At 42.8% G+C, this 27,962-nt stretch overlaps 1 protein-coding gene across 4 annotated transcripts; it reads right to left on the reverse strand.

The window, feature by feature from the left end:
- Positions 1–2,102: 2,102 nt before the first annotated feature.
- DYRK2 (dual specificity tyrosine phosphorylation regulated kinase 2) lies at positions 2,103–26,638 on the reverse strand. 4 transcript variants are annotated; one of them, XM_073327843.1, is made up of 3 exons: positions 26,196–26,638; positions 25,391–25,527; positions 2,103–8,164 (listed from the first exon to the last, which is right to left on the reverse strand). In XM_073327843.1, the coding sequence occupies exons 1-3, from the start codon at positions 26,248–26,250 to the stop codon at positions 6,563–6,565; spliced, it is 1,794 nt and encodes a 597-aa protein (XP_073183944.1). In that variant the 5' UTR covers positions 26,251–26,638; the 3' UTR covers positions 2,103–6,562. The 4 variants fall into 4 exon arrangements, with proteins under 4 accessions (XP_073183944.1, XP_073183945.1, XP_073183947.1 ...); XM_073327844.1 differs by lacking the exon at positions 26,196–26,638 and adding an exon at positions 18,166–18,272 and having other exon boundaries at positions 25,391–25,475; XM_073327846.1 differs by lacking the exon at positions 26,196–26,638 and adding an exon at positions 19,288–21,899 and having other exon boundaries at positions 25,391–25,434.
- Between the last annotated feature and the right edge of the window lie 1,324 nt (positions 26,639–27,962).

A 27,962-nucleotide genomic window follows, 5' to 3' on the forward strand; every position in this document is an offset into this window, starting at 1 on the left:
AGACACTTTTATACTGAAATAGTTTAGTCAGCAATAGTTTTCAAATACTTATCCTTATTTAAGGTTGATCCTATCCCAGCCCCATCTAGAAGTCTGACCAGATCCTGCAGTGAAGCCATAAAGCCGAATGTGTTACACCACATTCATTTCCAAAGGAAACACACTGACCTCAAACACAACTGTCTGGTTTTCTCCTATCAGTGTCTTTGTGCGTTTCCACGCACCTCATCGTCTGCACAGACAGTCCTCCCTGACCTGCTTGACCAGACCATTAGCCTTGCTTGTCATGTTTCGAAATAGGATACGGGTGAACTTTACGCTGATTCAGAATACTGAAAAAAGGTCTTAAAACTGGGATTTAAAAGAAAAGCAGCAGCAGTAGCACATATTGAGGAATGCTGTCCTGTAACGTCATGAATATTTATGCTTCTCATATTCTGTATTTGGATCAATGTATAGGAAACCTGGAGAATTATAACCAGCGCCGACAGTACACCCCAGTTACCTGGCCATGGAAAGTGCTGCCAAGATAGAAGCAGTCACAGGAAATCTGTAAGTGTAACTCAGCCGCTGAAGTGCCATGCACATTTATGCAGCTATCTACTGACATTTTCGCCTCCTGGTCTTGCGACTTTACGGCTCGTATTGAAAATGCTGTTTAATATGTAGTTACATAGTACATGAATAAGCAGAAGTAGCAGATAGAAAGAGGAGTTTGCATAGAAGGATATAGGGCTGGGGGAAGGAAGAATAAAGGCAAGGCAACGCATTTAGGAGGAAAAGGGAATCCTTTAAAACAAAATACAGCATCTGTCATGACCCCAAAAGAGCATGGAGATGGACCAAATGGTGAACTTCTACCTCTTATTTACAAAGCTTAATTTTTACTCTTATACTATAAAATTGTATTGGAATTCGTTATGTGAATGTGGGAATATAGACTTCATTTAACTGGCATTTAGATTTCTATGCATTCATTGTCCTATTGCAGAAATTACTTTAATCTGTTGCAGAAATTCCCCAGCCACAGTGAGAAAAGTATACTAAAAGTGCCATCCAATTCCATAGGCCCTCAATGTCAGTTTATTCTCAGTTATACCAGTGTCTTTCTTCAATGAATTGTATAGTGACAGGTTTCAGAGTAGCAGCCTTGTTAGTCTGTATCTGCAAAAAGAACAGGAGTACTTGTGGCACCTTAGAGACTAACAAATGCGTTTGAGCATAAGCTTTCGTGGCCAACAGCCCACTCCTGTTCTTTCTTCAATGAAGTTACCGTGGATATACACTGGTGTAACTGAGAAGAGAATTTGGCCCATTAACTGTAATTGGGGACCCATATAATCTGGCATTGAAGAATAAAGTTATTCTTGATTCACATCAATTTAACTAAGAGCAGAATTTGGCCCAAAACACATATTTAGCACTGAGGAATACAACGGTCTCTCTGCAAAATCTGACAAATACATTCGTACAGTCTCCAGTATCTGTTTGTTGTCATGTTGACCAATGCTGTAACTGAGTCTGACATTTATTTTTTACTGGAAGTTTTGAAGTAAAGAAAAAACAAATTTTTGTTTTCATAAAAGTCTTACAACAATCACAGAAGACACTTAAAATTATTTTTAAATAGTTTTTAAAAGCAACTAAAGACCAAGTCCTGCCTTCTTTATACAGACAAAACTTTCATCAAAGGCATATTTTCTTTGGTGCGTGGCAACAACTTGACTTTCAAAATCATTTTAAACATTATACTCCAGCTCCTGAGATGAACATTAGAAATTTCAAGCCAAAAGCTGCCTTTGGACAAACAACAACAAAAATCAGGATCCATTAATGTGTCGATACTGTATAAAGGTCCCGCTAACCATTTAGGCCCAGATCCTCAAAGGTATTAAGGTGCCTAACTCAATCAATGAGAGTTAGGGACCTAAATACCTTTGAGGATCTTAGCCTTAGGGCCTCGTACTGCACTGCTGAAGACAAAGGGCACTTTGCCATTGACTTCAATGGGCACAGGAAGAGGCCTTTATTTGTCTAGGAAATGCCAGCATTCCAAGGGCTCCATACGGTCAGAGAAAACCCAAACTGCAGTAGAAAGAGGAAAAGTAGGACATAAAGTTTTATTCTGAAATGATCTCTGGCCACAACAATAAACTGTAACAAATATGCACTAAAACAGTCTTACTCCTGTCATCAGCTGTACAATACATACAGTATCATAAAACTGGCCACTAGGATTAAAATCCACTACAACATATTTCATGTTAAGTGGCGACAGCAGCATCTCACAGAAAATTATACAAACATATATACACAGTCCACATTCAATCATTTTTCACGTTTTCAGTACACACAGTTGCAGCATATTACAGTCACGTGTCTAAGTCGTTGCTCAATACAAACCCAAGCTACTGCTTAGACGTAATTGTAGCAGTTGAGCTGAGTAATTACAATTTGTAGCAGAGATGTACAAGCCCCTACAAACAATAATTCACAAATGCTTTTTTTTATTTAAATGCTACCGCAGCATCAAGTTGGGCAATATTAAAATCTTTACTGACAGCAAGAATTTAAAAAAAAAAAAAAGTCTCCTACTTACCAGAAATATTCTTGATGGGGACAAAAAGGTGTTATAAAAATGGAGAGCATCAAATAATACACACACTTTCCTAAAGATTCAAATATAGCCCAATGCTACTTATGTCTAAAGTGTTTTAACATTCTTATGGAGTCCTTTATCGCTCCAAACCACCCACCAAGTTAAAAGTGGCTTAAGTGCCTTGCACCCAAATTGTAAAAATCCCTGGCCATCTTTATTAGAGCCAGGCACATATAAAAGGAATGCACTTTGGTTCATACCAAATGCCCTGGGATTAAATCACACTATAAAATTAAGCAGTTTGAGGTAAATTTTTACAAATACAGTTGATTTCCACTAGTGTTACCATAACAAAAACATATTAAAAAAATCAGTCTGATGTTAAGATACAACTAACCATGAAGTGCCATCTTTAACCCCTTAAGCAACATAGAAGTTACTACAATAACAGAATGTTTTATCTGACATAGTGTGATTGCCTTATGTTTTCTATTAAGGCTTTGAAAACGTACAGGATGTTTTAAGATAGATCTAGCATTTAAAAATAGATTTCATCCTTATTATCTAGTATTCAAAGGGTTAAACAGGCCAAGATGTCTGCCCTACAAAATGGCATTTATAACAAAAGGCACATTGTTAACACCAAGAGCACAATCTATCCTCTGTTGTTAATCTACACGTCTTGCATCACTCTGTTGTTCCAATACACTTAAGTGGTAATGAACACTCCAGTGGTGCAAGAAACTGAGCCCAATGAGACTGCAACCAAAGACAAGACAACACTGTGCTATTACTAAATCTGAAAATAGCTCAGACATCTCTAGACAATGGTAACATGTGAGACTAAGCACTGTTTCCAAGCCACTTCTATCAGCCTAATTATCAGAGCCCTTATCATTAAATCACATCAAAGCAAGAGGCAATATCAGTTTCTTCCCCCCCCCTTCTTTTTACATTTATAAATAAGCTACAATAACAAGAGCTATATCACTAAAATCCATAATATAGCTGCTCTTTTAAATGGAAAAGAAGTTTACTGTATTTGGGTTAAAAATAGCTCCGCACACTATATTTTGGCTTAAAAGTTTCCGGTAGCATTTATGAATAAAGTCCATCACAAATGCATTATTGGTATTTAAAAAACTGGTTACATGAAAAAGAAAATGTAGTGGTTTTAGTCTACTAATGACCCATGAACATTATGTATATTTTCACCTTAAATTTACATTAAAGGCAGGTACAGGTTCCAATGTTTAATTTAGAAAACATACGGGGCGGGGGGGGGGAATCATTTTTTCTAACAGAATGGAATTCCTGATTTATCCCTTGCTGATTTCCTAAACAGCTGGAGGGTAGGAGCTTAACTGGTTTATTTTACATGTAAATAAATGTTTTTCCAAACCTAGAAATTACCAATTGTCAATCACCAGATATTTAGATTCCAGAAGCCACTGTTACCCTATTTGTATTATATTTCATTTTTGAATATGATTCCATACATGTTTATATATTGCACTTCCACATATTGTATAAAATTGTTTACATTTAACACTTTCTAAATAATTTAAAATTTGACTAGAGGCAGGAAACTATAATTTAAAAAATATAGTAAGAAAAATTAGTTTATCAGTGTTTGAATGTTTAATGTTATCAATCATCAATAAACACCATCCTTTATCAGAAATTAATTTTCAGGATTTCTTTGTGTACTGACTTTTTGGCAAATAGTTGTATTATATGTTTCCTGAGAGTAGTGTCATTTCTTTTCCATACCCCGCCCCCAGAGTCTTCAGTTAAATAAAACTTATGTTGCTTTCTTTTCAAATGAAAAATCTGAATGAATATGAATGAGAACTTAACCGGAAACTTTCTTGGCCTCTCTGGGGACCATGCTTTAAGTATTTTTAACAACTTTTACAAGTAATTTAATGCAATCTGTGCATATAAACATTGTTTATAATAAAGTTATTGAAGTTTTATTCAACCCACCCAAACTTCTCTTGTTCTGACATTCGCAAATCCTTCTAGATTATGTTCTACTTTCTTCAAAATTTCCTTTTCATGTACTTCATACATCCAAGGTAGATCACGGTCATTGCTTGAGATATAATACTGATTTTAACAAACTGTTACTAGTGAAAACATATTACATGTGTGACCATTCTCATCCTAACTCTAGAGATCACTCCTTGAAAAAGACCATCTTCCTTCTCTGAGTTCAGTTTAAAAAAAAAACCACACAAATACAAATCTACTTAAATCTCTACCACTCCTTCAAAGTTTTCTTCAGCTACCATGCTAAAGATTAATTCAAACCACTTATCTTTTCCTTAATGTTTTGTCCCCTAGAGATGTAGTGCATCAGTTTATTTCACTGATTAACTTTATGTCTTCCAATCATTCTACTGAGGAAACAATTAACACTTGCAGATGCTCAGAATTAACAATCTTTAGGTTAGTGACTTTCTTGTCTAGTGTCTTGTTTTCTAAAAATGAATAGTTATCTTGAAGGAGCAAAACAACATTTGCCCTTGTACACTGATTTGATCTGAAGTTAAAATGTGCCAAAGAATTCATAATCCATCAAACAGATTATCTGGAAAAAAAAATCTGTGAAATTTGTGTTGCATTAACAGTCTGGAAGATACAGTATGAAAATGACAGAGCAAACAGCTCTGAATGTATGATGTAGTGAGGCCTAGCTGTACTTAAGCAGAGAGAGAAGAAAACAGGAGAAAAAAAGGAAACCAAACATGAATATAGGTTGTACACCTAAAGTTATGTGCAAAACATTTTGCTTTATATAACTTCATCTATAGAAAGTAGCTCATTTGTCACATTAACACATATTCCCACCTTCATTTATTCTCCCACTGTCTGTTCATCTTTCTCTTTTTTACATAATATGAATGCCACTTGGGTAATTTTAGTGCTGGACACAGCTTCTTCTCTTTTTTTTTGGCTTACATTTGAACATTTATTTTAATCATTAATGTTGTTTTTTCTTTTCAAAAAAATCTATAGGATGTAGCTATATCATTGTTACAAAATATCATTTCTTCCAAGCTACTATATGGAAAATGAAAACATGCTATGGCCCCCATTCCACAGGTGCTTGACTGTACTCATGTGACTAGACTCACCGGCATCAAATTAAGCACTTGTGTAAGTGTTTGTAGGATCAGGACTTATATCTGTAAATGAATTCAGAGAAGGAAGAGTATTGCAAATTTACCCCAAGGGCAGGGGTGAAAGTAAGATAAAAGACTTACCAGTATGGGCCCCGGGAAGGGGCGGGGCCTTGGGTGGAAGGGGTGGGGGTGGGGGGTCAGCCTCCCCCAGCCAGCCATTCCACGCTGCCTGGCCTGCACCACCCAGGGCTCCGGTGGCAACTGAAAGGGCCCGGGGCACCAGCCGATGCTGCAGTAGCAGCAGCTAGGAGCCCCGGGCTCTTTTAAATCTCTGGGCCCTGGGGCAGCTGCCCCATCCCCCCCACACTGGCAGCCCCGGGGGGGGGGCCGGGGAAAACGGGGAAGTGACTTTAAGGACAGTCCTTAAAGCACTGCTGCCGGTACCAGCCCACTTTCACCTCTGTCCACGAGAAAACTAACATGAACCATGTGGAAAAAAATGGTTAACACCTTTGACACTAAGCTGTAATGCATGACAGTCATGTTGTAACCAGTGGCCTGCCACTGATGTTTATTACTGTACCACACTAATTACAGTAAGGCTAATTGTACTTTAGAAAACAAACACTTTTAAAAATAAGTATAAAAACTTAAAGCATTGTCCCCATATTTTTATAAAAACAAAATCAAAATTTCTTACATTTAAAATGAGTGCTGAAAAGATACAAATGAATAAAGTTATTGAGCAAATAAAAATCTGAGCTACTTTTTCATACGAATAAGGCTCAGCAATGTAGCATTTCTCGTATGACCAGCATTGGGTTATTCAAACTCAGCTAACGAGTTTTGGCAACACTGTTCTCTGCTGAATATTCCCATTGGCATCTGTCATCTGTGCCAAATTAGTCCTAAGTTTTGAAGCCGAGCTTGATGTTGGAGGTAACTTGGAAATTGACGTTATAGCACCAGTGCTTTCTGTTATTCGTTTTGCCGATGCCTTCTCTCCAGTTGGAGGCTTTGGCAAACGTCTCCTAAGCCAGGGATGCCGTAAAGCCTGGCTGGGTGTCATGCGTATAGCAGGATCCCATTCTAAACACTGTTTTAAGAAGTCAAGGAAGAGGGGATCATCACATCCCTTTAATGCGTTCCCCCACTCTCGGCTCTCCGGTGGGCCACGCAATTTTCCCCTTCGGGAGCGGCCACCATTGAGTATTATAGAACCATCAGACAATGTGGTAATGGTACAATAACGGGGATAACCTTTAGAGCTCACAAAATTTTTGGCTCGTTTGGATGAATCCAGTAGTTTTTGGGACGGCATGCCCAGTAGCTCTATCATACAAGCCAGTTGGTCCCCTTCATCTTCTCCAGGTAAGAGCGGGTAACCGGTTAAAAGCTCTGCTAGAATGCAGCCCAAGCTCCACATATCGATAGGCATCCCATAACGAGCACCCAGGATCACTTCCGGAGCACGGTAGAAACGTGACTGAATGTAAGTATAGACACGTTGATGCTCATAACAACTAGAGCCAAAATCAATAACTTTAATACCACTTCTACCCTGTTGCTTCAACAGAATGTTCTCTGGTTTAAGGTCACAGTGAATGATTCTATTCTTGTGCAAAGCATCTAAGCACTGTAAAATTGAGTGGGCAAACTTGCGGACTAATGGCAGGCTGAAGCCCTGAAATTTGTTTTTCTTTATTAGCTCGTAAAGGTTCATGCTCAGCAACTCAAATGTCATGCAGATATGGCTGCGGAATATAAAGTTTTCCAGCATGTGAATAACATTCATGTTGTTATCCTTATCCTGTTTCCTTAGATGCTCCAGAATTCTAATTTCTTCTGCAGCTTGGCGGTGGAAACGTTTTTCATTTCTCACCATTTTTAACGCCACATGTTGATGGGTCTTGTGATCATAAGCCTTCACAACTTGGCCAAAACTTCCTTTCCCTATTACTTTCAGGACCTCATACCTGTATGCAATATGATCATGGGGTACTTGCACGTAAGACCCCTGGTCATCATCATAACCACTATTGTTTGGACCTTGAATCACACCTGGCCGCTTCTTTGCATTTGGACCCAAAAAGTATATTTCAGGGTAACTGAAAATTTCATGATGCTCAAAGGTTGTTAGTTTTTGCATGTATTGCTTCATTGCTTGCTCTGGTATCATAAAGGAGGCTTTCACCTTCCCTGTCCCATCTGTCGATTTTAAAGAACTGGAGCTCCCCTGTCGTCTATGAGCACTGTCTATCTGTCTGTCCGGCACCACTGACAATCCAGATTTGCTTACTGCTGCAAGCCCATTTGGTTGTGTTGTTAGAACTGTCCTCTTGTTGCTATTATCTTCAAACAGCTGTTGAACCTGAATCTGTCCGTGGCTACCAACGTGCAGGTGCTCATTCATTGTGTGCTTATTGCCTCCAACCTAAAATTCAAAATAATATTTTTCCAATTAGAACATTCAGTTCTACACATTTTTTAATGTTTCAAAATTACTTCTTCTGTCCCCCCACCAGGCCCAATTTACTTCAATTAATCATTTTTCTAAAGCTGCTTACAGCTAGGTTAAACATATGACCAATATCCCAGGATATCTTTCGTTACTGGTCCCATTTTAAAGATCTTAGCATCTCTTATACTTCTAGACTTTCCTCACTGTCATGACCATTTAAATAAGAGGTCTGCAGCAAGGCAAATAAGGGTATGGTAATATCATGGACTTAATAATTTCTCCAGAGAATCTGTAAGGCAACAGCCCAGTAATATCAAAAAATATGCTGGAGGGAAATTAAACTTGACTCTAGAGAATACAAAGTAGCAGTTTCAGTTATGCTTGAGATTCACATCACCGGCAGGAACTTCTATTGATAAGGCACCTTTAGTTCCCCCAACTCCACAAATTCTTACAAATCAGGATTTTAACTCCTTCCAAAATTTGCTGTGGGACAAAGGCTGTCATATACAATTTTAAATGGAAGGGAATGAGTTTTGACATTTCAAAAGAAAAAAAAATCTGGATGTTACGAAAGTGCAAGAGACCAAGTTTAACATTTATAGACTCTATAGTTACAATTCAGCAATGCATTTACATCAGTAGGACTTAAAGCACATGCTTAAGCAGTTTGCCAAACTGGGTACTGTATTTCTATTACTATAGCACCTCTCAAGATTGATTGCTGGACACTGGACAAACACTAAACCATAAAAAAAAAAAATCCATGCCTCAAAGGGCGTACAATCAAAATCTATTTTCCGCTCTCTGTAATTAAAAAAAATTAGGACTGGATTTAGAAATTATGTTTTGTTTTTGTATAGTTTGTATGATGGATTAAGCATGAATCTCAAGCATTTTCAAACAATAAAATATGTGATCAGAGTTGCGAAAAGCAACTATTTACGTAACAGCTATTTGTAATGAGAAACAAGAAATATATAAGCAAACCCTTGTTCCTAACACAGATATCTTTGTAATTTCTCATTTGCTTTATGCGGAGGACATTCTCTCTCGTAAAAAGGGCCTTAAACAATCCATAAATACATTAATTTCAAGCTGTAAATTAAAATAAAAAATAACTTTCTGTAACTTTACAACTCAAATTCATCCTTAGTGTAATTCATTTGAAGTCAATGGAAGAATAAATTTGAGTCTTAGAGTAAAAGGGTAACAAAACTAAGTTTTAATGTAATTAATTAATTCAAATTACAGTAACAAAAATGTAGTCAATGTACTGATGGGATAAGCTTGGGTCTAAGGACCTGATTTTTGAGTGGTCTCAGAGCCCACAACTCCCAGTGACTTCAAGTGAAGTTGTGGATACTCAGTATTTCTGACAAACAGGCCTTAAGAATCGAAATGCATCTTCTTCATTCCTGCCTGTAATGAACTTGGATATATCAGTTATAATGACGTGGGGTCTGATTTTTCTATATTAATTTCTTGGAAAAACTTGCAAGGATAAAATAGTGAAGCTAATGCTATGCAACCCTAAGTGTTTAAGATTCATTTAACAAATACGGGTTCTAAGTCATTAACACAACCATATCAATCTTTGAAGTCAATTTCACAACTTCAGTATCAAGACATGGGCTGTGAATGACACTCACGGATTAATTTCAAAAATATTATTGAAACCAGAATGCCAGACTACCTCTGTGATATTACTCATGTGGGACATAAGCAAAATAAAGGCATTGTCTTTGGTTAGTTTTCCATTAACATACTGGACAAAGATTATTGGATGAATGTCTTGATAAAATCTTGTCAATAACAAACTTTCAGTTTTTACCAGTGACAGACACTAAAAGGTAGAACAGAGAGGCAAGATGGTTTTGCAGATAAAGAACTGGGCTGGGACTTTGGAGATCTCCCAGCTCTACCACAGATTTCCTTTAATCTCTTTGACCCCTCAATTCCATATCTGTAAAATAGGAAGGAAATACTTCCTTTCTTCCACTCTTTGACTGCTTGTCTATTTAGAGTAAAAAGAAAAGGAGTACCTGTGGCACCTTAGAGACTAACAAATTTATTTGAGCATAAGCTATCAAGAGCTTACAGCTCACTTCATCGGATGCATGCAGTGAAAAATACAGTGGGGAGATATATATACACAGAGAACATGAAACAATAGGTGTTACCATACACACTGTAACAAGAGTGATCAGGTAAGGTGAGCTATTACTAGCAGGAGAGCAGGTGTGGGGGGGGGAACCTTTTGTAGTGATAATCAAGGTGGGCCATTTCCAGCAGTTGACAAGAATGTCTGAGGAACAGAGTGTGGGGGGGGGGGGAGGGGGAATAAACATGAGAAAATAGTTTTACTTTGTGTAATGACCCATCCACTCCCAGTCTTTATTCAAGCCTAAGTTAATTGTAGCCAGTTTGCAAATTAATTCCAATTCAGCAGTCTCTCGTTGGAGTCTGTTTCTGAAGTTTTTTTGTTAAAGAATTGTCACTTTTAGGTCTGTAATCAAGTGACCAAAGAGATTGAAGTGTTCTCCGACTGGTTTTTGAATGTTATCATTCTTGACGTCTGATTTGTGTCCATTTATTCTTTTATGTAGAGACTGTCCAGTGTGGCCAATGCACATGGCAGAGGGGCATTGCTGGCACATGATGGCATATATCACATTGGTAGATGTGCAGGTGAACGAGCCTCTGATAGTGTGGCTGATGTGATTAGGCCCTATGATGAGGTCCCCTGAATAGATATGTGGACACAGTTAGCAATGGGCTTTGTTGCAAGGATAGGTTCCTGGGTTAGTGTTTTTGTTGTGTGGTTGCTGGTGAGTATTTGCTTCAGGTTGGGGGGCTGTCTGTAAGCAAGGACTGGCTTGTCTCCCAAGATCTGTGAGAGTGATGGGTTGTCCTTCAGGATAGGTTGTAGATCCTTGATGATGCATTGGAGAGGTTTTAGTTGAAGGTGATGGTGAAGCTGAAGGTGATGGCTAGTGGCGTTCTGTTATTTTCTTTGTTGGGCCTGTCCTGTAGTAGGTGACTTCTGGGTACAATTCTGGCTCTGTCAATCTGTTTCTTCACTTCAGCAGGTGGGTACTGTAGTTGTAAGAATGCTTGATAGAGATTTTGTAGGTGTTTGTCTCTGTCTGAGGGGTTGGAGCAAATGTGGTTGTATCGTAGAGTTTGGCTGTAGACAATGGATCGTGTGGCGTGGTCTGCATGAAAGCTGGAGGCATGTAGGTAGGTATAGCGGTCAGTGGGTTTCCGGTATAGAGTGGTGTTTATGTGACCGTCACTTATTAGCACCGTAGTGTCCAGGAAATGGATCTCTTGTGTGGACTGGTCCAGGCTGAGGTTGATGGTGGGATGGAAATTGTTGAAATCAGGGTGGAATTCCTGAAGGGCTTCTTTTCCATGGGTCCAGATGATGAAGAGGTCATCAATGTAGCACAAATAGAGTAGGGGCATTAGGAGACGAGAGCTGAGGAAGCGTTGTTCTAAGTCAGTCATAAAAATGTTGGCATCCTGTGGGACAATGCGGGTACCCATAGCAGTGCCGCTGATTTGAAGGTATACATTGTCCCCAAATGTGAAATAGTTATGGGTGAGGACAAAGTCACAATGTTCAGTCACCAGGTTTGCTGTGACATTATCGGGGATAGTGTTCTTGACGGCTTGTAGTCCATCTTTGTGTGGAATGTTGGTGTAGAGGGCTTCTACATCCACAGTGGCCAGGATGGTGTTTTCAGGAAGATCACCGATGGATTGTAGTTTCCTCAGGAAGTCAGTGGTGTCTCGAAGATAGCTGGGAGTGCTGGTAGCGTAGGGCCTGAGGAGTGAGTCGACATAGCCAGACAATCCTGCTGTCAGGGTGCCAATGCCTGAGATGATGAGGTGTCCAGGATTTCCAGGTTTATGGATCTTGGATAGCAGACAGAATACCCTGGTTGCAGTTCCAGGGGTGTGGCTGTGCGGATTTGTTCTTGTGCTTTTTCAGGGAGTTTCTTGAGCAAATGCTGGGAGTGGATGGGTCATTACACAAAGTAAAACTATTTTCCCAAGTTTATCCTCCCCCCACCTGCCCCACTGTTCCTCAGAGGTTCTTGTCAACTGCTGGAAATGGCCCACCTTAATTATCACTACAAAAGGTTTCTCCCCCTCCCCCCGCTCTCCTGCTGGTAATAGCTCACCTGACCTGATCACTCTTGTTAGAGTACATATGGTAACACCCACTGTTTCATGTTCTCTATGTATATAAATCTCCCCACTGTATATTCCAAGGCATGCATCTGAAGAAGTGAGCTGTAGCTCACGAAAGCTTATGCTCAAATTAATTTACTAGTCTCTAAGGTGCCACAAGTACTCCTTTTCTTTTTGCAGAAACAGACTAACACAGCTGGTACTCTGAAACCTGTCTATTTAGAGTGTAAGCTACTCAGAGCATGGGCTTTCTCTATGTGTCTGTATGGTGCACCAATGGACAAAATGGAACACCACTCTGGGATATTCTATCTACTACCCAAGATCCATAAACCTGGAAATCCTGGGCGCCCCATCATCTCAGGCATTGGCACCCTGACAGCAGGATTGTCTGGCTATGTAGACTCCCTCCTCAGGCCCTACGCTACCAGCACTCCCAGCTACCTTCGAGACACCACTGACTTCCTGAGGAAACTTCAATCCATCGGTGATCTTCCTGATAACACCATCCTGGCTACTATGGATGTAGAAGCCCTCTACACCAACATTCCACACAAAGATGGACTACAAGCCATCAAGAACACTATCCCCGATAATGTCACGGCTAACCTGGTGGCTGAACTTTGTGACTTTGTCCTTACCCATAACTATTTCACATTTGGGGACAATGTATACCTTCAGATCAGCGGCACTGCTATGGGTACCCGCATGGCCCCACAGTATGCCAACATTTTTATGGCTGATTTAGAACAACGCTTCCTCAGCTCTCGTCCCCTAAAGCCCCTACTCTACTTGCGCTATATTGATGACATCTTCATCATCTGGACCCATGGAAAAGAAGCCCTTGAGGAATTCCACCATGATTTCAACAATTTCCATCCCACCACCAACCTCAGCCTGGTCCAGTCCACACAAGAGATCCACTTCCTGGACACTACAGTGCTAATAAACAATGGCCACATAAACACCACCCTATACCGTAAACCTACTGACCGCTATTCCTACCTGCATGCCTCCAGCTTTCACCCTGACCACACCACACGATCCATCGTCTACAGCCAAGCTCTGCGATACAACCGCATTTGCTCCAACCCCTCAGACAGAGACAAACACCTACAAGATCTCTGTCAAGCTTTCTTACAACTACAATACCCACCTGCAGAAGTAAAGAAACAGATTGATAGAGCCAGAAGAGTTCCCAGAAGTTACCTACTACAGGACAGGCCTAACAAAGAAAATAACAGAACGCCACTAGCCGTCACCTTCAGCCCCCAACTAAAACCCCTCCAACGCATTATTAAGGATCTACAACCTATCCTAAAGGATGACCCAACACTCTCACAAGCCTTGGGAGACAGGCCAGTCCTTGCCTACAGACAGCCCCGCAACCTGAAGCAAATACTCACCAACAACCACATACCACACAACAGAACCACTAACCCAGGAACTTATCCTTGCAACAAAGCCCGTTGCCAATTGTGCCCACATATCTATTCAGGGGACACCATCACAGGGCCTAATAACATCAGCCACACTATCAGAGGCTCGTTCACCTGCACATCCACCAATGTGATCTATGCCATCATGTGCCAGCAATGCCCCTCTGCCATGTACATTGGTCAAACTGGACAGTCTCTACGTAAAAGAATAAATGGACACAAATCAGATGTCAAGAATTATAACATTCATAAACCAGTCGGAGAACACTTCAATCTCTCTGGTCACGCAATCACAGACATGAAGGTCGCTATCTTAAAACAAAAAAACTTCAAATCCAGACTCCAGCGAGAAACTGCTGAATTGGAATTCATTTGCAAATTGGATACTATTAATTTAGGCTTAAATAGAGACTGGGAGTGGCTAAGTCATTATGCAAGGTAGCCTGTTTCCTCTTGTTTTTTCCTACCCCCCCCCCCCCCCCCAGATGTTCTGGTTTAACTTGGATTTAAACCTGGAGAATGGTCAGTTTAGATGAGCTATTACCAGCAGGAGAGTGAGTTTGTGTGTGTATGGGGGTGGGGGGGATGTGAGAAAACCTTGATCTATGCAGGAAATAGCCCGACTTGATTATGTAAAGAGTTGTCACTTTGGATGGGCTAGCACCAGCAGGAGAGTGAATTTGTGTGGGGGGGTGGAGGGTGAGAAAACCTGGATTTGTGCTGGAAATGGCCCACCTGTTGATCACTTTAGATAAGCTATTACCAGCAGGACAGTGGGGTGGGAGGAGGTATTGTTTCATGATTTCTGTGTGTATATAAAGTCTGCTGCAGTTTCCACGGTAAACATCTGATGAAGTGAGCTGTAGCTCACGAAAGCTCATGCTCAAATAAATTGGTTAGTCTCTAAGGTGCCACAAGTACTCCTTTTCTTTTTGCGAATACAGACTAACACGGCTGTTCCTCTGAAACCTAAGTTTTACTGTAATACAAATAACTTGTCATTCTTTCAGCTTGGTCTTACACAAATGTGTGAAGATTTCTCCTGCTATCTCACCACCTGACTTACCGGCCTCAAAATGTATGCCAAATCAGTAACCAAAAGTGCACTAATGTCAAAATGAAATTCAGAAATGATAAGAGTACACTCTGAGATCAAGCAATGTTTTAACTGCGGAGGAAAGGGCTTCCCCAGGAGAAAATCCCCCGTGTAGTGCACCGTTAGCAGATTACATTGTTTTATCAAGGGTTTTACTCTAATATGACAGACATTTCTTTGTAAAATCATTTGTTTCCTGAAGAGCAGACAACCTGGATGAAAGCTTGAGGTTTTGATGATATTCTTTCAGTTTGCACATCTTTAGTTTTCATAATATGGAAACCCTCTAGAATTCTTGGTGATTCTTTCTGCTGAGTTTATTGTTTTTCTACATACATCTTGACTCAGCTCTAATAACAGGTCTATTTTATTTCAAGATTGTAACATGACTGCATATGTTTATTTGCAAAGCCATTTGGGCCCGGACAATCAAATCTGACTGATCTTAAATGAAGTTTTACAACATACTGGCGTTCAGAGCAAAGGAGCTTGTATCAGTCAAGCATAGTGGAGAGAGACAGAATATTGAACTAACTGCTTAAATTCTCAGAAACACCATGAATTAAACCACCAAGAAGACTTAACTGCCCTGTGACCCCTCCGGACAATTCCTCCAGGTTAAGTATGAAGAATATTGGTGTGGTAGGGTCTGGAAAGTTGCTCTGCTCCTGAGCATGCTATATTTCTTTGGTGGGTAAAGACAGGACTTCAGTCCACATAGCTGTCAGGAAGGCATATTTCACAAGCACGAAATTACTTCGAGGGTTTTTTGGTTTTGGGAGAGGGCTACGGGGAAGGGTTCAGTATAAGCAGAATTAAAAGATTGTGTAAATAAGAATCACATAAAAAAGTGGCGTTAGGGCAAAGTGCAGGTTACAAACACTAAAGCCAAGAAATCGGAGAAGTTAAGGTTTCTTCTACAACATTAATCCAACCACATATTATGATGCACAGTAACAACAAAACTAGAACATACTTAAGACACGAGTAGAAAATACTTCTTATGAGCAGTGAGACTGAGATGGTGTTGAGGAAGAAACCATCTCTCTGGCAATTCTTTAAGTGCTCAATGCCACAATCTAAACCTTTGAATTCATTTTATTTTTTCATTTGATTCGCCTGGTTTTAAGGACTATTTGGCTTCTTCATTTTACAAGTACTGTAGGTTTCACTAGAGGATGTACATTGCTTGAACTGTAGCTATTTGTCTTGTATCAGGAGTTAAAAAACAAATCCATTTATCCACTCACCACCAGTAGCGAGTAGGAATTGTTTCCTAATAAAGCTTTCAGATAAGCTTTCCAAATATTAAATATAGTTCTGCCTTCCTGAGCCTTTAGACAGTTTCAGTGTTTCTCTTGCTGCACACAGGTTTTCTAAGCAGAAGAATGAAACTAACAAGACTGCTCAGTTTTTTTACTGCTTCTCACTGGATTCTAGATAGCACTTCCCTGGCTGCTGACCAGTCATTCAGTTTCACTCAGCTGCTTCTTGAGACTGCATGTACAGAAGCAGAAGTAAGTACTAGAAAGCTATTTACAAGGGAAGAGGGCTCAAAAATAGCTGACACACCCTTCCCTACTCCCACAGCATCACGTAGTTCTGGGGTGGGAGAGAGCTCTTTCTCCCAACCAACAGCCTAAACGGGGTTCAGATTTATCAGGCCCCTGCTAATCAGATATGAAAGATGGCACCTCCCTCTCCCACACAGGATCCAGGGATAGCATATCATAGGAATCACAGCACTCTTCTTCTTCCAACCAGTTTGGAGGGATGGGGGTTGAATATTCACCTGGGGTTTTGCCTCTGTGCATCAACCTCTGCCTAGCACAGGGGTAGGCAACTTGTGGCTCTGGAGCTGCATGTGGTTCTTTGGCTGCCCCCTTGCGGGCAGCTGTTTTTTGTGGGGTGCGAGTTGCAGGCTCTGCCCAGGAGGCACTTACCACAGGCAGCTCCCAGCTGGCGGTGCAGCAGGGCTTAAGTAGTCTGCCTGCCTGCCCTGGCCCCACGCTGCTCCCAGAAGCAGCTGGCTGCTGGCACGTCTCTGCGTGCCCGTTGTGGGAGGGAGACAGCAGGTCTCCATGCACTGCCCGCGCCTGCAAGCACCATCCCCGCAGTTTGCCAAAGGGAGCTCTGAGGATGGTGCTGGGGGTGGGGGCAGCGTGCGGAGCCACCTCCCCCCACACCAGCGGCACGCAGAGACGTGTCAGCAGCCAGCCACTTCGGGCGCAGCATGGGGCCAGGGCAGGCAGGCAGTCTGCTGAGCCGTGCTGCACTGCCGACCGGGAGCCGCCTGTAGTAAGCGCCTCCCAGCCAGAACCTGCACCTCACACCCCCTCCTGCACCCCAACCTCCTGCCCCAGCCCAGAACCCCCCCTGCACCCAAACTCCCTCCCAGACCCCTCACCTACTCCTGCACCCCAATACTCTGCTGCAGCCTGGAGCCCCCTCCTGTTTATATTCAAATGGCTCATTACAAGGCAACTGTTGTCTACCAATAAAACTCATGGAAGTTCTTGTGAAAAGCAAGTGGACCTGCTCTGTCTGTACTAGTATGTTCCAACATCCAACAGTTTGAAAAAGTTTAAAGTCAGAAATAAAATAGATCAGCTAAATACCTTCAGTCAAACAAATGACAACCACAAAGAGAATGACAGAAGAAGAACAGTGAGAATTTCAAAATGATTGGACTGAGTCTTACGCTTTTATAGTGAGTTCAGCTGGACTCCCATTGTGCCCCGTTTGAGACAAGAAACTACCCAACAATAAGCAATCAAACCTAGAAAGACATTTTGAAAAGAAAGCTTGGACGTTTGCTGAAACCTAGCCAGCTGGAGATGCAAGGAGAAAATCAGTAGAGGAACTCCGACGCAAAGCAGAGCAAACAAGACGTACGTTTGCTAAATGGATGAAGGCGTCGAGTGGAACCGCAACTGCTAGTTTCGTGGCAGCTCAAGAAATTGTCAAACGAGGGAAGCCATTCACAGGTGGAGAATATGTGAACGAATGTTTCATTAAAACATTTGAGCACCTCTTTGGCGATTTTAAAAACAAAGGTGAAAGAGTTAAGAAAAATTAGAGAAATGCCATTATCTACGAAGACTGAAAGGAGAGAACTATTAAGACGGCCGCAGACATAACCAGCCAGCAGGTTAGTGACATTAGATCAGCACCAGGTTTTTCTGTTGCCTGCAATGAGACATGCAATGTGAATGACATCACTCAGGTTGCCTTACTCGGCAGATACGTTAATGATCAAGGTCCTCAGGAAGAGCTGATTGCGTTTTTGCCACTCAAAGGACACGCCCCGGGCGAAGATATTGCATCTGCTGTCACTGAATGTCTGAAACAAAAAGATACTGACATCAACAGAATAATTGCTATTGATACAGATGGAGCACTGAGCATGAAGAGCATAAAGGTTTTGTTTCTTTACTTAAAAGAAGTATGGAACACGACGTAATTTCATTTCACTGCATAATCCACCAGGAGGCGCTGTGTGCACAAACCTTTCCAGAGGAAATCTCAAAAGTAATGGAAATGATCATGCAGATTATTAACAAAATAACAGGTTGTTAACAAAATAATGGCAAGCGCTCTCAATCATCGGCAGTTTTGCGAGCTTCTTCAAGAAGTTAACAGCCAATATTCTGATCTTCTCATGTATAACAAGGTAAGATGGCTTTCCAGAGGTGCAGTCCTGATGAGGTTTGCGTCCTGTCTGGAGAAAACTAGGGTGTTCCTCCAAGAAACGGGCCTTAAATATGCGGTGCTAATGGATCCTCACTCGCTGCAGAAATTCAATTTCATGGTGGATTTAACTTCTCATTTAAACGTGTTGAATAGGAAGCTACAGGGAAAAGGAAATACTACAATTTCGGTTTTGGAAGAAGTTCTTCCATTTGAACGAAAGCTGTCTTTGTTTGTAAGGGACACTGAGATGGGCATATTCGTGCATTTCCCAACACTGAAGCAATACAAACAAACAAACAAACAACTGTGACATTGACGTTAGGTTCCTTGCAGAAACAGTCATCAAAATGCAGGCTGCATTTGCTGACCAATTTCACGAGTTCAGAAGGAAAAGGCCACTTTGTCACTTCTGTTGAAACCACTTGAAGCTGACACTTCTGCATTGAATTTTTCAGCATTTGCGGGAATCAGTCGAGCGCAATTTGAACTTGAATTAGCGGACTTGCAAGACAAGGATTTATGGAATTAAAATATGAAAGATCTTATCACTGAACTTGAAAATCTGGAAAGGCAGAAATCCACCCTGGGGCTACAACACAAGTGGTCTGAAATAGACAACCTGAAACGGCAAGACCAGATTATATTCAACTTTTGGAATTGTCTACCTGATCTGTAGTCAGCTAAAGAAATACGAATTAGGGCTTCTCTCAATCTTCGGTTCAACGTACTTCTGTGAACAAGTGTTTTCCAACATGAATTTCATCAAAAACAAACTGAGGAGCCAACTGCACGATGTTAGTCTTGAGTCCTGCTTGAAAATGAAAATCACGGCATATTCACCAACCATTGAGCAACTCTCTAAAGATGTCCAACAGCAGAAGTCACATTAAAAGTATTGGTGACTAGTAATAACTTTAATATATTCAATTATTTAGTTGATAAATTCTAACTCTACAAGTAGCTTTGCATGTGATGCAGCTCTCGAAAAATTTTGGTCAAAGACAAAAACAAAAAAATGGCTCTTCTTCTTTGAAAGGTTGCCGACACCTGGCCTAGCAGGTATAGTCCTCTGGATAGCAGGTGTTGGATATTTTTTTCAAGATCAGACTTGTAGAACTTACATGCTTCCCCAGTGAAGCTTGTAAGTTCCATGAACCATGCTTAATGGGCCTGTGGCGCTATAAAGGGCTATATGCTTCGTAGTCCCGCAGTGAACTGCTTGTTGAACTCACAATCCTTTCATCTGACAGTGTAAGCCTGAGAGGTTTATAAACGCCTTCTGCTTCTGCAGATGTGTTTGTAAATTCCTGTAACCAAACAGCTAGAGAGTTATACATCTGCATATACCCGCACAGCATATACATCTTAAGAGGATGTTTTCCTGCCCATATTTTCAAAATCATAACTTTTTTTATACATCATTTCTTCTCACACTTATCAAAGCACACAGTGTTCACTAAAACTTATCTACATATCATGTCTGAAGCTGAAAAATTCCTCTGCTTGAGTTATTTGGGAATATAAATTACAAAAGAGAAAAAAATAAAAGTAAAAATGTTTTCTCTCTTTACCATTTCATAATTCTAAACTGGCTGCTGCAAAACTTTATTTGTTCGTCTTATGGAAATGGGTAGGATGGGGTACATAACATCCACATATCCCCTTAAATAGAGACCCATCATGGAAAAATTTAGTCCAAAATAAATATATGTTTCAGAAATGTATCAATGTGTGAGGACAAGAGGTTTCAAGGGAAACTGTTCTACAACCACAACTATACTAGCTGTAAATACTTTAATAGTATAAATTGTGTCCAGTGTTTTAAAACCAAATGGGACTGATCAGCAATCAGTTGTACATGTGTGGGCGATACCCAGTCAATACATAAATCTATTTTAGGATTTTCTATACTGCCCATCACTGTAGGATCAAGTAAGCCTTATCCAGAGTAGACCATAATTCTTCCTGGCATTTTCCCCTGTTAATTGCATTTCCCAGGAGCAACAAGGTGCTCTATGTAGTCAACACTGAGGAAATTATTTTTCAACTTCAGTTTTTAATCTCAGTTGGTCTCAGGCGCTGTACCCTATAAAATCACCCAAAGGAAATAGTTGCGCTATAATTATTTACAATGACTTAATTCCACCAAAGCCCAAACAACAGTTTATGTTGTCATCAGAACCCCAAAATGATAAAGTGAATCATATTAAACAAGCAATGTGACGGGCTGACAAAGGCTCTGATTGTAGAGATATCAAGTAGAACCAGGACTTGTCAATCTGATGTTACAAAAATAGGTGGGGGAAAACATTTTGTTAAGGCAATAAAATACTTCTAGAAAGACTGTTACACAACATACTCTTCTCTCTAGGCTAGGTCAAGGCACTTGGCTTTCAGCCTTGTTGCTCACAACACACCAGAGACATATGGGTATCATGTGTAGCACACTTCATTGCTTATTTAGTGGCTTACAACACAAGCACGCATATGTATGAATGCCCTTTTTTTTTATAGATGGATTCAAGTGCTTCTGTGGTTCATAACTTCTAAAAATATCTCCTTATTAGCCAATATTATACCAATGTAGCAGCATTATTGAAATGATTTTGATTATTATCATGTGTTTTACAGATCTAAGACCAAGTCCCTGCCCTGAAGAGCTTGCACTAAGTATCAGATATTTAAAGCACACACAATTTTCATAGCGTGGACCACATCTTAATAAAGAGACTGTCTTACGAATGCCTCTCCTCGCATTCATGATTGTATAGACATTTCCACTCAAATTCACATAACGTGAGCAATTGTGGCAATGAGAGTAACTGATTATATGGAAAAGTAACAGTAATAAAGTAATGTATTTTCAGCTGTCTTAATGAGATTTAGCAACCAAAAACAAGGAGAACTAGCAGCCTGTGACCAATCAGCTCTTCATGGACCACAATTTGGGAACCTCTGTTATACTGTAATTTAAGTTAAATGTTAGAATTATGAGTTGAGGCAAAAGAATAGGGTGTAGATGCAAGATGGTCAGTAATGGAAAGCTAACTACAAACTGGGAAATTTGGGGAGGGTCATGAAGAAGGAGAACAAAGTTGCTTGATGCATTGTAGAGGAAGGTCAATCCAGTCCTAGGCAGTGGGAGAAGGAGACTAAGAATTGCAATAATACAGGAGAAGCTGGCAGAGTGGTGCGTACAAGAGTGGGTGCAACAAGTAATAAAAGCACAGATGTAGATGGGAGCAGAGGGCAGAGATAAGAAGCTGGTAGACGGACCCTGTAAGACATAAAAAGTTGAATTAATTCAAAATGAATATATATATATATATAAGGTCATGTGAGGTTCAGTCTGTTGGCAGTAATAGGAAGGCCTTGAAAGAATATGGCCTAATTGGAAAAACTGGACCTGAAAGGTAACTGATAAGATAACTGGGGCCTTTTCTTCCTTCCATGAGGCATAGTAAATAATATGGAAGGATTGTGTGTGTTGAACCAGCAATAACTCCAAACTGGCCAAAACCTGGTTTTTAGCTAAGTTAGAAACAATGACATCACTTGTTTGATAAAGGGTATAAGAGGGTGAACTCTTTAAGGGTTCATTGATAATAGCAGCCTGATCAAGTTGGAGCTGACCAGCATGGGTCCAAGCACCCCTAGGGTTAGCCCTTTTGTGAGTATTATGATCAAATGCTTATAAATGCTTGTTATTGTATGGATGTATTAAACTGCATTTAATTTAGGCTTTTTAGATATGTTTAGAGCAATTGTAGAACTACTATTCAGCCGTGAGATTGAATAAAGGAATTTATGGTGAAACTGGCATTGTGGCAGTATTCTATATTAATAATAATAATTCTAACAGACTCACAGAGGGATGGGGATTTACATGATCAGGGCAGCAGGTAAGGAAGATTATCTTTGTTGCAGCATGTTAATTGGATACAACAGTGGAGAGATGAGAGACTGAAGAGAAAAAGTTACAGTAGTTTAGGCAAGAAAGAAAGGATTTTGAAAGTAAGGAATAGAGAGGAAAGGGCAGATTTTGGAGAAGAGAAGGACAAAGAAGAATTAGTGATGCTCCCATGTTTTTGAGCCTGACTGACCAGAAAGACAGTGGCAGTATCAGTGGAAAGGGAGAAGGAAAGAATTAGGAGGAAGCCACACACTCTTTAAAAACAAAACAAACAAACAAAAAACCCTCTACTTGGTGCATACACAACAGCCTGTCTGGTTAGCAACACAGATTGCCATGATTACACAACCTCTGTCCTCATCTTCACACCTCTATCTCTCTGACCATGATCCCCCATGAAGCTATACTACACCAACAATTAAATTGTTGACCAACAAGGTGGGAGACAGAATTTTGACAGGAGTTGGACCTAGACTACTTAACTCACTCCTGTAAGAGGTAAGAATGACAATGGACCTCTTCACTTTCAGAATTAAATGCAAAACTCATTTTTTCCCTTGATAAATTCTTCATATACACAACACACTCAAATCCAGTAAACCAGCCAAGCTATTTCTCCTACAGTCTGGGAAGGCAAAAGGGATAGATTGTTATTTTTATTTTTAGTTACTTGGGAGGCACTCAGACACTGTGGTGATGGGGACCATTTAAGTATACGGATAGAGGGAGGGAAGACAGTTCAGATAGAAAGATGAGAAGTTCCATTTTAGACATGACTGATTTGAGGAAGCAGTGGGACATAAAGTTAAAGGGATTTTAATCAGTCAGTGTTAACTGAGGTCACTGGGACTACAGTTCCTAGAATGATCATGTAACAGACATATCCAAATGGTTTTTAAAGTTACAATCCGCTATTCTAATGTCACATCTGATTCTTACTATAAAAAGTTATGTTAGCATCTTCTACCAACCACAAAATAACAACCTACAAAATTTAGAGGGACAGCCTGCAATATTTCTAAAACAATATTCAAGGCTAAATATGTTGTGTGCAGTAGATCATATATCCCAAAAGTACAGATTCTAACAATCAGAAGTTATAAGGACCCGAAAGCTAACAATATTGGTGGTTGGCCACCCTTGTGCATTAAAAAAAAAGCAAAAAAACCCACCCCACTAGATTGGGGGTCTGTACTGTCAAGACTATCTCCCAACTCTGTAAGTAGAACTATGCAAGTGGATCACTATATGCCCATGCAGAGCCTCAATTAAGTCCAGGGAGCGCCACAAGAATGGACGCATGAGTCTGCACAATCATTACTTGTGTTTTTTTGTTATTATGTCTTATGTTCTGTTCTTAAAAGAAAATTTTAAAAACTGCCTCTAATTCTTTTTAACTCAGTCAGCACTTCAACTCATTCACATATGTGTAACTCAGAACAAAATTTGGCATTTGAATTTGTGGACACATACTGTATTTTACGTATATAGTGATGTTGATTTTATGCATGCAGACACAAATTGTAGACTATCACATTCTTTTCCAGTGCACCCTAAATGTGTTATTTCATTAAAAAAGCCTATTCTTATTGTAAATGGCCAATGCTTTTAACACAAAAGCATAGAAAGTCAGTGCAACAGTAATATCCAAATGCAGAGTTTCACCTTCCATCAGCCCATAATCACATTACAGTTTAAAGCTCTGCCATATGTTTACCATGATAGCATGTGAGCATCCAATAAAGTAAGTATTAGCTCAAAGAAAAATATTCTAGCAATGCTTTTTAAATCATACATTTTTCACCCATTTAAAATCTATGAAATAAAAACATGAGCTATTTAGTGCTAACATATAATCATATAGATCTACTATCCACTCAGCCACACGTTAAGGAGAGAGAGATGCCCTCTTGCATCCATAAATAGTGGTACACTTGTGAATTTCCATTCCAATGGGATTAGCTAGGACTGGAAGATAATGTGAGATATCACAGACCTGAAAAATAAAAATCCCCTTTAGGTCAGGCAGCACACGCCTCTTTAGGTACACTGTGCTGTAGCAGCACTGTCAGCCTTTCATCCACCTATTGCCCCTGAATACAATCATAGTTGTTACCCTGGGAAAGAGCTATCAGCCTGAGCTAATCAGACAAATGAGGAAAGAGCAGCTTTCATTCCCCACTGTAGTAAAGGCCATCCTCTAATGACAGTGACTAACCTCATTTTCAAAGCAATGTCATTTCATGGGAACCCATGTACCAGCACAGGCCTTCCATGCCAAATCCACGCAAGGTGCCAGCTTCAAAAGGAGTCATGCAACATTTGACCAGACCCTTTCAAATGAAATGAGCCCTGTCTATACATTATTCGTTTTACAGAGAACCACCTGGGAAACCCTCCTACACCAGAGGCCTGCCCCCCTTCGCACAGGACTCATGGCCGCCAGGGGTTCTATCCCAACCATGCAAACTTCAAGTGACAAAAAAGTACCCTCCCCAGCCCCATCAGAATACCTGTTGAAACCAGGCTGGTAACAGGAATAATGAGACATGATGAGACAGGCAGGATAATTAACAGGGATCCTACCGCCTTCTGTCCTTTCTAGCCTCATTCACAGCTCTCTGGCAGACGGGCAGGCTGGCAGCCTGACGGCACCTAGCACATTTATTTCTATTAATACGAAGGGGGAGGCGGCTGGTGGGAGGTTATTGCATTTGGAGAATGAACATGCTCGGGCGCTGCAGAGCCCCAGGCACCACGGGGAGGATAGGGAGGGTCCTATGGCCCGCACAGGGTCGCTGCAAATAGATCAAGCCAGGCCTTTGCCCCCTGCCCCCTCCATTCCCGGCTCTCACCGTGTGGGCTGTGTTGCTGGACCTAAGCGGCGGCAAGGCGATGGGTGATGGCGGGCCGGTCCCAGCTCCCGTCCGGGATCCCCCGGCTCCGATGCCCGGGGAAGACTGCAGCTGGCGGCCACTGTCCCCTCCCCTGCCTGCCGAGGAAGGGAGAGCAGACGGTGAGCGAGGAGAGGAGCCCGGTGGGGCGGACCTGGCTGACAGCACGCAGGCTGGGGAAGGGGGGAGGAGGGGAAGCCTCCTGCCGCCGCCAGACTCTGTTTTGCCGACGCAGAAAGCCCTGGGAAGCGGCCCGCAAACGTGGCACAGCGGAGGGAGCAGGAAGGGCCGGGATCGGGCCCCGCGTGTGCGCGGAGCTTGTCAGCCCAGCGCAGCCCTGCGGGCCGCGATGGACCCCGCCGCCGCCGCCGGGCACATGCCAAGGGGCAGCGCAGCCCGGATGGGCGCCGCCCGCGCCGTCTGGCCGAGAAACCCCCCACGCAGCCAATCCGATTTCCGCCGCTTCCCTTACTCCAGATCCCCGCTCCCCACCGCCGGGGATCCCGAGCCTGCGGGGGGACGGGCTGGGGATCCGCGCCCCTTCGGGGGGGGGGGGATACAGGCAGCCTCTGGGCGAAGAGGTAACACTGCCCGGGGCCGGGCTTCCCTCCGTGCCCCGGCCCGGGGCAAATCATTGTTCCGCCGCCCCGCCCCGCGCCGCTGGGGCCGGGAGGGCAGCGGGCCGAGCCCCTTCCCCCGGCCCCCGAGCAAAGGCCGCGTGTCCCGGCTGGCCGCTCCCGGGCGCTGCGCCCTGCCCTCTCCTTACCCGCCGGGTAGGCAGCTCCCGCAGCCGCGCTCGCCGAGGCTTTCCGGGCTAACATGGCCGCTGGAGAGGAGGCTGAGGGAAAGGCATGTCAGGGCTGCTCCGCTCCGCTCCTCCTCGGCCTCTCCGGGCGGCGGCGGCGGCGGCTTTCCCTCCCCGATCCGCTCCCCCCCGGCCCACGCTCCGCTGCATCCCCCCGGCCCCGGGCCCGCCGGACAGAGCGCAGCCCCGCTAGCCTCCCTCTCCTCCGCCGGCAGCAGCAGCAGCGCCGCCGCCGCCGCCCCTGCCCAGGCACATCAGCGCCCCGATCCCCTCACATAGAGCTCAGCGAGAGCAGGGGAAGGCGGCCGGCCAGGACCCTCCCCCCCCTGCACACACAGAGCAATAGGAACAAACAGCTCTGGAGGGGCGATCTCCGCCCCCAGCCGCTTCTCCTCCCCGCCCTCCAACCCCCCCCCCCGCCGCCGCCGCCGCCCCCCACACACACACTCGCCCCGCCTGGCCCCGCCACTTTCACTTTCAGTAGCGAAGAGCCACACGAGCACGCCCCGAAAGTCCCAGCAACCCCAAAGGGGAACCGCTCCCCGCCCCCACCCCTCCCTCCGCTCCTTCGCTCGCTCCCCAAGGGCCTGGGCTGGGCGGCCGCGGTGACCGTCTCCTGCCTCCTCGTCTGTGCAGGTCCCCCCGGGGCAGGCAGAGCTCCAGTGACCGTGAGCTGCATGCCAGCGGCTGTTGGCTGCAGCTCGCCGTGCAAAAATTAGCCCCCGTCCCAAAGAAATGATTTCCTCCCCCTTTTCCCCACTTGCCTGGCTGAGGGCAGTCAATTCTGTGACACTCACAAACGGTGACAACTACAAACTATGCCCGCCCCCCCCCAAAAAAAACCAACCACATTCTCAATCACCTGCATTTGGATGATGAGCAGAACCCATCATCTGGGCTCAAACCTTGAGAGCGTCAAGGTGGCCAGGGCATCAATGGGGAGAGGACAGAGAGGGGGAATAGAAGTGAATGGGGTTGGGAAGAGCTGAAACAATGTTGGGATGAGAGCGGTACCAGCTATGATTAAGACTACGTTTATGTCACGGAGGTCATGGAAGTCACGGAATCGGGAATCTGTGACTTCCAGAGACCTCCATGACATTCTCTGCTTCAGCCCCAGGGGCTGCCGGACTCTGGAGCTGACAGCCAGTGGAGCCTTGGCAGAGTTCCAGCGACAGGCGACAGCAAAGTGACAAGTGACAGGGAGCCCCCTGCAAAGTTCCAGCAACAGGTGACAGACTCCAGAGGGGGCCCTCCTCACGGTTCCAGAGACGTGCAACAGCCCCACGTGGGAGGAGGAGGGGGGATGCCTAGGGCAAATGGCTGGGGTGTCCCATTTTCTCCTTGGGAAATATGGTCACCTTGCAGCTCCTGCTGTGAGTGGAGCCCCCCCTCGCCTCCCTCCACAGCTTCGAGCTGCTACGGGCAGAGGGGGAACCCCACAACTCCCCACCACCACTGTTTATGGCGCTGCAGCATCAAAAGTCACAGACAGGTCATGGCTTCCGTGAATTTTTGTTTATTACCCGTGACCAGTCCATGACTTTTACTAAAAATCATGACAAAATTTTAGCCTTAACTATGAGACCCCCGAAAACTGAAGCAAAATTAGAAGGACAAAGGAGGAAGGTCTGGAGGAAAAATAAACTGAAACAGAGTCCTGCTTCTTTGGCAGTTATATTAAAAATAAACTAAATAAAGTTGTATAAATGCTGGTGTCTAACTACC

Source organism: Lepidochelys kempii, chromosome 1 (genome assembly GCF_965140265.1).
Source record: "Lepidochelys kempii isolate rLepKem1 chromosome 1, rLepKem1.hap2, whole genome shotgun sequence".
Taxonomy (NCBI): Eukaryota; Metazoa; Chordata; order Testudines; family Cheloniidae; genus Lepidochelys; species Lepidochelys kempii.

Excerpts from the sequence above, each read along its gene's own strand:
- DYRK2 (XM_073327843.1), bottom strand. The coding sequence starts at position 26,250 with ATGTTAGCCCGGAAAGCCTCGGCGAGCGCGGCTGCGGGAGCTGCCTAC. Across the intron at positions 25,528-26,195 it reads GGGAGCTGCCTACCCGGCGG|GCAGGGGAGGGGACAGTGGC; the intron begins GTAAGGAGAGGG and ends CTTCCTCGGCAG. Across the intron at positions 8,165-25,390 it reads CCAGCAACACAGCCCACACG|GTTGGAGGCAATAAGCACAC; the intron begins GTGAGAGCCGGG and ends TTTGAATTTTAG.